This window comes from Myotis nattereri, assembly GCF_964212035.1.
Source record: "Myotis nattereri genome assembly, chromosome: 3".
Classification (NCBI taxonomy): domain Eukaryota; kingdom Metazoa; phylum Chordata; class Mammalia; order Chiroptera; family Vespertilionidae; genus Myotis; species Myotis nattereri.
Window position 1 is genome coordinate 41,908,823 of NC_138077.1, and position 12,720 is coordinate 41,921,542.

Here is a 12,720-nt window from a genome sequence, read left to right on the forward strand (position 1 = left end):
GAAGATATCAAAGGAGAGATGGACAACAATACAATCATAGTAGGGGACTTTAATACACCACTGACAGCACTGGATAAGTCCTCTAGACAAACAATCAGCAAAGAAACAGCAATCCTAAATGACTCACTAGATCAGATAGACTTAATAGACATCTTCAGAACACTTCACCCCAAAGCCACGGAATATACATTCTACTCAAGTGCTCATAAGACATATTCAAAAATAGACCATATATTGGGTCACAAGCAAAGTATACCCAAATTCAAGAAGATTGAAATCATAAAAAGCATCTTCTCAGACCACAATGGCATAATATTAGAAATAAACTACAATAAAAACAACCCAAAATACTCAAACACCTGGAAGCTGAATAGCATGTTATTAAATATTGATTGGGTTACCAATGAGATCAAAGAAGAAATTAAAAACATCCTGGAAACTAATGACAATGAAAACACAACAATCCAAAACCTATGGGACACAATGAAAGCAATCCTGAGAGGGAAGTTTATAGCTCTACAGGCCTATCTCAAAACACAAGAAAAAATGGTAGTAAATCATCTAACTCTACAACTCAAAGAATTAGAAAGAGAGCAACAAGAAAACCCCAGAGTGAGCAGAAGGAAGGAGATAATAAAGATTAGAGCAGAAATAAATGGCATAGAGACCAAAAAAATAATACAGAAAAACAATGAAACCAAGAGCTGGTTCTTTGAAAGGATAAACAAGATTGACAAACCTCTAGCCAGACTCACCAAGAAGCAAAGAGAGAGGACCCAAATAAACAAAATCAGAAATGATAGAAGAGAAATAACAACAGACCCCACAGAAATACAAATGATTGCTAAAAAATACTATGGACAGCTCTACTCCAACAAACTAGACAACCTGGAGGAAATGGACAAATTCCTAGAAAAATACAACATTCCAAAACTCAATCAGGAAGAATCTAAAAATCTCAACAGGCCAATAAGTATGGAAGAAATTGAAGCAGTCATCAAAAAGCTTCCATCAAACAAAAGCCCAGGACCAGACGGCTTCACAGGGGAGTTTTACCAAACATTCAAGGAAGAACTAAAACCTATCCTCCTCAGACTACTACAAAAAATTCAAGAGGAAGGAACACTTCCAAGCTCATTCTATGAAGCCAGCATCATCCTAATACCAAAACCAGGTAAAGACAACACAATGAAAGAGAATTACAGGCCAATATCCCTCATGAATATAGATGCCAAAATCCTCAACAAAATCTTAGCAAATCAAATCCAGCAGTACATCAGAAAGATCATACACCATGACCAAGTAGGATTTATCCCAGGGATGCAAGGATGGTACAATATCCGCAAATCAATAAACGTGATACATCACATAAACAAATTGAAAGAAAAAACCACATGGTCATGTCAATTGATGCAGAAAAAGCATTTGACAAAATTCAACACCCATTTTTGATAAAAACTCTCAGTAAGGCGGGAGTAGAAGGGTCATACCTCAACATAATAAAAGCCATATATGACAGGCCCACAGCCAGCATCATACTCAATGGACAAAAACTAACACCATTTCCCCTAAGAACAGGAACAAGACAGGGATGCCCACTCTCACCACTCCTGTTCAACATAGTACTGGAAGTGTTAGCCATTGCAATTAGGCAAGAAGAAGAAATAAAAGGCATCCAAATTGGAAAAGAGGAAGTAAAACTGTCCTTATTTGCAGACAACATACTATACATACAAAACCCTAGAGACTCCATCAAAAAGCTACTAGACTTAATACATGAATTTGGCAATGTAGCAGGATACAAAACTAACCCCAAGAAATCTGAGGCATTTCTATACACCAATAGTGAACTTTCAGAAAGAGAGATTATAAAAACAATCCCATTTACCATTGCACCAAAAAAATTAAGCTACCTAGGAATAAACTTAAGAGGTAAAAGACCTCTACTCAGAAAACTACAGGACGTTGAAAAAAGATATAGAGGAAGACATAAACAGATGGAAGAACATACCGTGTTCATGGATTGGTAGAATCAACATCATTAAAATGTCCATACTACCCAAAGCAATCTATAAATTCAACGCACTTCCCATTAAAATGCCAACAGCATACTTCGCAGATCTAGAACGAACTCTCCAAAAATTCATCTGGAATAAAAAAAGACCCCGAATAGCTGCAGCAATCCTGAAAAAGAACAAAGTAGGTGGGATCTCAATACCAGATATCAAGATGTATTACAAAGCCACTGTTCTCAAAACTGCCTGGTACTGGCACAAGAATAGGCATATAGATCAATGGAATAGAATAGAGAGCCCAGAAATCGGCCAATATGCTCAATTAATATTTGACAAAGGAGGCAAGAACATACAATGGAGCCAAGATAGTCTCTTCAATAAATGGTGTTGGGAAAATTGGACAGATATATGCAAGAAATGAAACTAGACCACCAACTTACATCATACACAAAAATAAACTCAAAATGGATAAAGGACTTAAATGTACGACAGGAAACCATAAAAATTCTAGAAGAATCCAAAGGCAACAAAATCTCAGACATATGCCGAAGCAATTTCTTTACTGATACAGCTCCTAGGGCACTTGAAACTAAAGAAAGAATGAACAAATGGGACTACATCAAAATAAAAAGCTTCTGCACAGCAAAAGAAACCATCAACAAAACAACGAGAAAAACCACTGTGTGGGAAAACATATTTGCCACTGTCATATCTGATAAGGGCCTAATCTCCAAAATTCATAGGAAACTCATACAACTTAACAAAAGGAAGATAAACAATCCAATCAAAAAATGGGCAAAGGACCTAAATAGACACCTTTCAAAAGAGGACATTCAGAAAGCCAAGAGACATATGAAAACATGCTCGAAGCCACTAATCATCCAAGAGATGCAAATCAAAACAACAATGAGGTACCATCTCACACCTGTCAGACTGGCTATCATCAACAAATCAACAAACGACAAGTGCTGGAGAGGATGTGGAGAAAAAGGAACACTTGTGCACTGCTGGTGGGAATGCAGACTGGTGCAGCCACTATGGAAGACAGTATGGAGTTTCCTTAAAAAACTGAAAATGGAACTCCCATTTGACCCTGTGATCCCACTTCTAGGAATATATCCCAAGAAACCAGAAACACCAATCAGAAAGGATATATGCACCCCTATGTTCATAGCAGCACAATTCACTATAGCTAAGATCTGGAAACAGCCTAAGTGCCCATCAGTAGATGAATGGATTAGAAAACTGTGGTACATCTACACGATGGAATACTATGCTGCTGTAAAAAGAAAGGAACTCTTACCATTTGCAACAGCATGGATGGAACTGGAGAGCATTATGCTAAGTGAAATAAGCCAGTCAATGAAGGAGAAATACCACATGATCTCACTCATTTCTGGATAATAGAGACCATTATAAACTTTTGAACAATAATAGATACAGAGGCAGAGCTGCCTCAAACAGATTGTCAAACTGCAGCGGGAAGGCCGGGGAGGGTTGGGGGGCAGGAGGTAGGGGGGTAAGAGATCAACCAAAGGACTTGTATGCATGCATATAAGCATAACCAATGGACATAAGACACTGGGGGGTAGGGGAGGCTAGGGGACTGTCAAGGGCGGGGGGGGGGGGGGAAGGACACATATGTAATACCCTTTGTAATACTTTAAGCAATAAACATTAGTAGAAAAGTTAAAAAAAAAAAAGAAAGAAAAGAAAATCACAAGCACCTGTAATTAAAAAACACACACAACAGCCCAGTTGTTATGGATCAGTGGTTGAGCATCCACCTATGAATCAGGAAGTCACAGTCCAATTCCCAGGTGGGGCACATGCCCGGGTTGCTCACTACATCCCCAGTAGGGGAAGTGCAGGAGGTAGCTGATCGATGTTTCTCGCTCATCATTGATGATTCTATAGCTCTCCCTCTCCTTCCTCTCTGAAATCAATAAAGAATCCTATATAATAAAAGGCTAATATGCAAATCGACCAAACGGTGGAACAACCAGTTGCTATGACGAACACTGGCCACCAGGGGGAAGATTCTCAAGGAAGGAGCTGCCCCCTGGTGGTCAGTGTGCTACCATAGGGGGAGCGCCGCTCAGCCTGAAGCCCTGAGCCCGACTCACAACTGGTGAGCACAGTGGCCGTGGTGGGAGCCTCTCCTGCCTCTGTGGCAGCACTAAGGATGTCCAACTGCCAGCTTAGGCCCCAGTCGGACATCCCCCAAAGGCTCCCGGACTGCGAGAGGGCACAGGCCGGGCTGAGGGACCCCCCCCCCCAAGTGCATGAATTTCGTGCACTGGGCCTCTCGTATATATATTCTAAAAATCCACACAACACATTTAAGTGTTATTCAGTGTGACTCCTCTCTATACAAGTAGGAAAGAAAGAAACTGAAGAAATACCAGGGGAGAAATGAAACTCACAGACATTTCCAAAACTAACTACGTGGCCTAAAGCAGGGACTCAGGAAATAAGAAACAAGACCCAAATGTCTTTGAGTTTCACCAAGGCCTGAATTCAGCTGAATGTTTCTTTTGGCCTCACTTGCAGCATGACATCCCTCTAGCTCTGGTGGATCAAGGAAAGTGGGTACCTTTTCTTTGTCCTGCTGACTCTGACATCTGTCTCGTGGATGATTTTAACCATCAAAAAAGGGATCCAGAATTAGAAGAGTTATGCAGGGTGCTTCGAGGATGCCTAATTCTGAAAGTACAAGCTCAGCACACACCCACGGAGGTTGCCACATTTTGCAACTATACAAGTAAATTTGTCTTTTTTTTATGCTGGGCCATCTTCTGAGGGAAGGAGCCAGTATCTCGGAGGCAGGACAGGAGTGTCAGTTATAGAAAAACTGTTCCACCCTGTCAAGGCTGACCTCTGCACCAAGAGCTGGGGCTCATCTCACTCTTTGCAGGGCCTGAGTGCAGACCTACACTGTCCATCTAGTAACCACTAGCCCAGTGATGGCAAACCTATGACAAGCGAGTCAGAGGTGACACGCGAACTCATTTTTTTGGTTGGTTTTTCTTTGTTAAATGGCATTTAAGTATATAAAATAAATATCAAAAATATAAGTCTTTGTTTTACTATGGTTGCCAATATCAAAAAATTTCTATATGTGACACGGCACCAGAGTTAAGTTAGGGTTTTTCAAAATGCTGACATGCCAAGCTCAAAAGGCTCGCCATCACTGCACTAGCCTATGATGATGTACGCTGTGCATCCCTGGTGTGAGGTCAGTGCCACATGCTAGACCCCAACGACTCACCATGTGGACCAGACAGGACTCGAATCATCTTTGCTCTTTTGCATCTATCCCTTAAGACCCAGAGTGAACCCTGCAAATGGTTCTCTGAATTAAACTGAGGCATTCAGAAGAGACCCTAAATTCCTAAGCTCAAACCAGGGGGAGGTTGGTACAAGATTAACAACCGTATTTCCCCCTTTTCTCTTATTTTTACTTGCAAGTCCACTCTCCATACCACAATCTGAATTATCTTTTTCCTTTTTTTCCAGAATTATCTTTCTGAAATCTAAATCTGATCATGTAATTCACCTGTTCAAAAGCCCTGCAGTGACACCTCACGCCTCATCCTGCGGCACCAGGCTCTTCATACTTGATCCTGACCACTGCCTCCCTTGTGTTACCTCTGTCTCTCCATTTTATATGCTCTTGGACCTAGGAGCATTGCTAGGGAAATGTTTGTCTTCCACTCCCTGTCAGCACCGTGACTGCAGGCTCTATACTAGTCTGTATTCTCAGAATAAAGCACAAACTGGGTACCCAAGAAACATTTGAAGAACTGAATTTTGCAATTTGCTACTTAGATTGTGTCATTCTTTACATGGGGCGCTGAGAGAGAATGAGGGAGAAAAATCAACACAGCGGCACTAAGGGGGCAGCTCAATCACCATGTACTAGGGAAATACCTCGAGGAGCCTCAGACAGAGACAGGTGGCTGCTACAAGAACAACAGTGTAATGGCTGATGTTGTGTTGATAATCGTTATGTCTGAAATGTAACAGATTCAACCTTTTAGACTTAGAGTACTAGCTTTTTAGAAACAAATTTTATTTTTTAGAATAGTTTCAGATTTACAGAAAAATTGCAAAATAGCATAAAGAGTTCCCATATACTCCACGGTCACTTTCCACTATTATCAACAGCTTACATTACTATGGTACATTTGTTATAATTAATCAATCAATACTGATACATTATTCTGATTTTTTAAAAATTATTAAATAAAGTACATACTTTATTAAATAAAGTACAAAATTATTAAATAAGGTACATTACTATTAAATAAAGTACATACTTTATTAGGTTTCCTTACTGTTTACCTAATGTGCCTTTTTCTCCCCCAGGGTCCCATCAAGATACCATATTACATTTAGTTGTCTTGACTTTCACTCCTCTTGGCTGTGACCAGTTCTCAGCCTTTCCTGGTTTTTGATGACCTTGACGCTTTGAGGAGTATTGGTCAGGTATTTTGTAGACTGTCCCTCGGTTGATATTTCTCTGATGTTTTTCTCATGATTAAACTGAAGTTATGTTTTTTGGGGGGAGAAGACCATAGAAGTGCCATTTTTATCACATCACATCATACCATGTGCATGACTTAATACTGTTGATGTTGACCTTGATCACCTGGCTGGGGTAGTGTATTAGTTTTCTCCGCTTTGAAGTCATTCTTCCATCTCTCTCTTCCCATACTGTACCCTTTGGAAGAAAGTCACTATGTGTAGCCCCCACTTAAGGAGGGGAAGTCTTGCTACACCTCCACGAGGGCTAAGTATCTACATAAATAACTTGGAATTCTTCTGCATGTGAGATTAGTTCCTCTCCCCTATTTATTTATGTATTCCACCATTTATTTATATCAGCATGGAGTCATGGAGATCTATTTTATACTTTGGGTTGTCATCCAATACTACTCTATTAATTCTGTTGCTCAGATGGTTCCAGTTTTGGCCATGGGGAGCTCTTTCGATTGTCTCCTATGTCCCATCACTGTGGTTTGTTTTGCTTTTAAGCAATTCCTGACTTTTTGACATTCTACCTGGTATGATGTTCCAAGATCACCTTGTATATTTCCTGCCCCAGTCCTAGAATCAGTCATATCTCCAAGGAGCCTGGGTCTCTTTACTTAGAGAATAATATTAGAAACCAAGCTCTGGGTGCAGGTGTGCTCATTGATATTGGTGTCTCCTTGTTTCTAGGCCCTCTCTGCTACCCAAGTAAAGAGAACCACGTGTCTACACCAACCTGTGTATATACATATAACTTGGAATATTTTTATATGTGTAAAGTACCAGATTTGACAACAAAGTCATTACCCCTCAGTGGATAAAACATTCTCTGACACATAGTATATTTAATCTTATAACCTAGAATTTTACTTCAAACTAAAAGAATAGATAGGCTTTGGGGATATTTTGGTCTGTTTCATTCTTTTTAAAAATTATATATTTTTATTGATTTCAGAGAGGAAGGGAGAGAGAGATAGAAACATCAATGATGAGAAAAAATCATTGATTGGCTGCCTCCTGCAGATCCCCCACTGAGGATCCAGCATGCGACCCAGGCATATGCCCTTAACCAGAATCAAACCCAGGACCCTTCAGTCTGTAGGCCGATTCTCTATCCACTAGCCAAACCGGCTACAGCTGTTTTATTATTTTTTTTAATAAAAAATTTATTTTAGAGAGAGAGGAATGGAGAGGGAGAGAGAGAAACATTGATCAGTTGCCTCCCAAATGCACCCTGACCAAGGATAGAACCCACAATCTGGGTATGCATCCTAACTGGGAATCGAACCTGTGACCTTTCAGTGTAGTGGTATATATTTCTCCACCAGTGTCTAGTATTCCTCTGCCCAAGGCCACAGCCTTTACTAGCTGCCTCTCTTACAGTCACAGCTGCGTCGCTTCCAAGGACCCCTTTGTCTTTCAGGATTAGGAGTGGTAACTGCTCCCTGTTTCTTGCTAGCCCCAAGAGGCTTCACCATCCCTGTTGGATTGCCTGTATCTTTGTAAAAACTGCCTACATCAACTCCCTAAAAATAGGTGAATCAGATTCTCAAAAGGGTCCATGACTCAAAAGAGGTGAAGAAGCCTTTCGAGCAGAGGTACGTGCAAAGTGATGTGGGTATCAGAGGAAGGCGTGCTATCCGTAACTCGCTGGCTTCACAGAAGAGTGCTCCTCTCAAATGCAAATCAGATCAAGTTATTCCCCTGCTTAAATTCTGTAGTGGCTTCCCGCAGCTCTTAGAAGAAAGGCCAAACTCCTTAAAACGGCCCACAGAGCCCCACCTCGTCTTTCCCTCTCTATTCTTACCCCAAACATTCTTTGTCTGCTCTCTGTACTCCAGCCACCCTGACCCTTGAGTTCTGCAGTTGCACCAGGCTCCCTCCAGCCCTGTAGCCTCTGCACTGAAAAGGACCCCCATCTTCTCTACTCATTCTCTAGGACTTGCTCCATGTGACTCCCAGGCCAGGTCAAGTTCCGCTGTCACATACCCGATAGGGCCCTGAATCCCAACTCCAGAGCACTCATTTCAGCTTGGAACACATTTTTGTGTTTTGTGTTTGACATTTATTAATGTCAGCCTCTCCCACTACACTGTAAATTCCATGCGGGATGGAACCGTGTCTATTTCTGTTTACTGTTGGTTCTTGGCACAGTGCACGATACATGAGAGATGCTCGTGAAGATTTGTAGAGAAATGAATGACTGAGTCAGACTGTGAAAGGTCAGTCTGCCAAGAAGCAGTTTGCAAGGAGCCTAAGAGGCCCCCTGAGGGCTCAAGAACTGGTTAACCTGCTCAGTATATCCTGCCTGGACTTTCTTCAGCAACAGGCAAAGGCCCCCAATGCCTCCTTCCCAACCACAGGATGAAAATAACCCACTAACATTACCTTTACATCAGGGGTGAGAATCAGCTCAAACTGGTTGTAAATCTCCTTGGGGCTGGGCAGCTGCTGCTCCGTCGCTGTGTCCAGGAATGCCTCGATGTCGGTCAAGGCAACGTCAACACCCTCTCGAGACTGGCACTTGTCTACAGCTTGGGAAGCCAAGAGGTAGATTCCCGCCTCACACCACCGGCTGACCTTTTGAAAAGAAACACAGTGCCCTGTGCAGTTAGCCTGACCACAGCTCAGCCACCACAGTCCCTTGGGAGGTCTGCGCTCCTCTGGCTCTACCAGGATTCCGAGATACTGGGAACTTGTTGTGGGGTTAGTTGAGAGGTCTAACCCCTGTAAATACAACTGTGAGGTGGACAAACCCAAACCAATTTTACGTCTGTCCACTTCTCAGGGAAGTCACCCAACCAGTAAAATGAATCGTGTAAACATTCGTGTCCCTGTATCACCTGCACCACAATCATCTGGGCCCTTTTCTACTGACAGCAATTACTATCCCTCCAGGAGGAGAAAGGCAAGTACTTCTAAGTTTGGTCTCGCTATAGAGAAATGTAACCAATGACTTCTTGGGTTGACCTTCTAGGTCACTTGTCTTACCTCCTAACTGGTTACAAGAGCACAGAGTAACTAATGAGGCACCAGACCTGGCCCCTACATGCTTTGCTTGCAGGAGGGACTGTCTTTTTAACAAAAACACTTTCCTCTGTCCGCATTTGCACTTATTGTCATTTGTCTTTCCCACGGAAGCATCCAAGAATGAAAAGTTCTGTAACTCAGAACAGCAGTACTCACACTTTCCAGAATGCTGGGATGAAACCAGGTAGGTGATGAATTCTAACAGTTCAACTTTTTAAAGACGTACACAGAAAGACAAGGGCCCTGGTGATGCCTGAATATTTACATGAGCTGCCAGAGCAAGTACACCTGCATTTCCATTCCAGGTGACCTGAAGGGCTATGTCAAGTAACTATACAAGGAAAAAGCACTCCAAAGGAGTTATCGCTAAGTGGGAAATTACAGGCAACTTAAATCTGTCTTTTATTTTCCCCCTAAATTACCTACATTGAATGTGTGCTACTTTTAGAACAACAAAACAAAAACCACACACACCAATAAAGGTATTTAAAGGTTAATCATTATCACTGTGTGAGGATGAGAAGGGAAGCAGGATGTGTAGGCATCCACCAGTAACTTCTTCCCTCCTCTTTCCTACATTTTTGGATTTTCAAAGTAGTAGGAAATCATGCTTTAATATATACTGTGAAAACTTTGTCTTGAAACATCATGACTAGATCTGCAGAAAACATTAGGCTGGGGTATTCTGTAGTCACAGCAACTACTTGCTTTCCCAGACACACACACACACACACACACACACACACACACACACACACTCAGCTCAGTGTTAGACTGTTATCTCTGGAGCAGATATGTTCTGAGGGAAACAGTAGTTGATCCTGCAGAGAGCTCAGCCCACAGAGCAGGCTGCGCACCAGGTCCCTCTGAGCCGCTTGCTTCTGGAACAGCTGGACTTCACTGACATTAAAATCCCTTTAGCAATGGGATGATGTAAACAGCCTGGGTGGGTGCCCCGGCCACTGCAGAGAAAGAGCTACAGGAATGGAGCTCCCCACTCATGGCCATGAGCACGTGCTGCCTGGGAACAGCTGACAGGGAAGGCTCCAAAAGTCACTGCCCCTGCTGACTGGGCATTTGTCCCAGAGATCACTGCCAAAGGGCACCAGAGGCTGCACTCCCTCCCTGTGAGCCCTCTGCTCACACAGCATTGCTGTCTAGTCTCTGGAGCCTGGGGTTTGAATTTGGCAGTCCTGACTTCAAATCCACAATCCCCTACCTCCTCCATGTGCGGTCTCAGGCTGTCACTTATCCCAGCGTTTCTCAGTGTGTCCCTGTATCACCTGCACCACAATCACCTGGGCCCTTGCTGAAAACATGGATTCTACGGCATCGCCCCAGACTTACTGAACCTCAGCCTCCAGAGTGGCAAACCAGGGAATCTGCAATACAGTAAACTCACCTGGCAATTCTCATGCACTAAGTGTTGCAACTCTTGGACTTAACCACGTTGAGTATCAGTTTCTGCCTCTGTAAAATGAGGCCATTAATACCTTCCTCATAACTTGTCTTGAGGATTAAATAGATGACATAATTATGCTCCTACTGGGAACACAGTAGGTCCTCTACAAATGGCAGGAGTGTATAAATGGTCATTATAACTTAAGCTTTTCTCAAAGGATTCACAATCCGATGTCTTCAGATGAGAAGAAGCACTCTGCAAATACAGGGCTTGGTCTCTGTATGCTTGAGGGGGAATCAAAAAAATGTCCCACCAGGCCAAGCCAGAACACACTCTTTTTTTTTAAATCTTCACCTGAGGATATTTTTCCATTGATTTTTAGAGAGAGTGGAAGAGAGAGGGAAAAATGAGGTGTGAGAGAAATACATCAATCGGTTGCCTTCTGCACATGCCCCAACTAGGGCCCAGGCTGGGGAGGAGCCTGCAACCGAGGTACATGCCCTTGACCGAGGTACATGCCCTTGACCGAGGTACATGCCCTTGACTGGAATAGAACCTGGGACCCTTTGGTCCACAGGTCGACACTCTATCAACTGAGCAAACCGGCTAGGGCCAGAGCACACTCTTTAAGTCTGGGTCCACACCCAGGGAAACAGACGCAATTCATTCTAATAGGATGTGGTGGGATGCCTGAGGCACCTTTGACTTTCAATACCCCTGTGACCTAGAACCTGCAGCATGTAATGCCTCTTGAGCTCTGTTCCCCAGGAAGTTCTTTATCTTCTCAGCAACCATGTGGGGCAGGGAGGTCAAGTCTGACTAAGACTGCTTTACAGAAAATTTTGCAGACATCACGGTCACAGCTTTGTTCTGCTCACCTTGTCCAGCTGACTATGTAATTCCAAAGACTTTTCTAAAATGTCATGTTTTTTCTTGTTTTCATTGAAGAAGTCATCGCAGAGGTGCCTGAGCTCCACACACTTGGGCCTGATGGAGTCCGTTGCGTAGTGGTGGCTTTGGATGAGCTGGTCCCCGATTGTTGCAAGCAGCTGGGCCTTTTCCAAGGACTCCTGCAAAGTGAACATGCACAGCAAAGCATCACAGCCAAGTCATGGTGAGGCTGATATTTGCCTGACACGCTGTGCTCCAATCCTAGAGGGAGGCTAAGGAGATGCTGGCTCGGGGTTTAGGCTGAAAGTCTGGGGCTGGGGAATCCGGGCAGGCTCTTCCTTTCCCAAGAAGTCTGGCCTAATCCAGGGCCATTGTCATTCTGAAGAAAAACAAGTCATTCATTCAAGTATTTGTTGAGTTCTGGGATGGGCACTGAGGACATAGTGTTAACAAGCCAGAAACTTTCAGCCTAATGGAGAACTCACATATTAAATAAATTATACAAATAATTAAATTATTAAAATGTGATAACTTCTAGGGCAGAGGTGTTATACTCTACAGAATAGGAGACTCTGAATCCCACTAAATGGAAAAGGAAAAAGGACAGACCTGTGGCCCTGAAGAGAGCTGGTAGTGAGCTGAAGTTAACAAAAGGTAAAGATCTGGTTTGGACAACTCTATGGGGGAGTCATGCGACTTAAGAAATATGTTCCTATAAACCCTTTCCTGTAACCACAGCTCACTGTCTGCTCTGACCTCGTCTGTTCGGCAACCACATCTCCCTCTCTCTGATAGCTTGTTTTGTTCTAACCACATGTGCCATATTTTCCTGTTTTCAATGTTATT

The 12,720-nt window shown here is 42.9% G+C and overlaps 1 protein-coding gene across 1 annotated transcript in view; it reads right to left on the reverse strand.

Moving 5' to 3' along the window:
• The window catches only part of MCF2L2 (MCF.2 cell line derived transforming sequence-like 2), a 210,115-nt gene that overhangs the window by 115,357 nt on the left and 82,038 nt on the right, over positions 1-12,720 (reverse strand). The window contains exons 11-12 of the mRNA XM_081086362.1: positions 11,862-12,053; positions 8,940-9,131 (exon numbers count right to left, since the gene is read on the reverse strand). Of these exons, the coding sequence (XP_080942488.1) occupies positions 8,940-9,131; positions 11,862-12,053 (384 nt within the window). The remainder of the gene's footprint in view (positions 1-8,939; positions 9,132-11,861; positions 12,054-12,720) is intronic.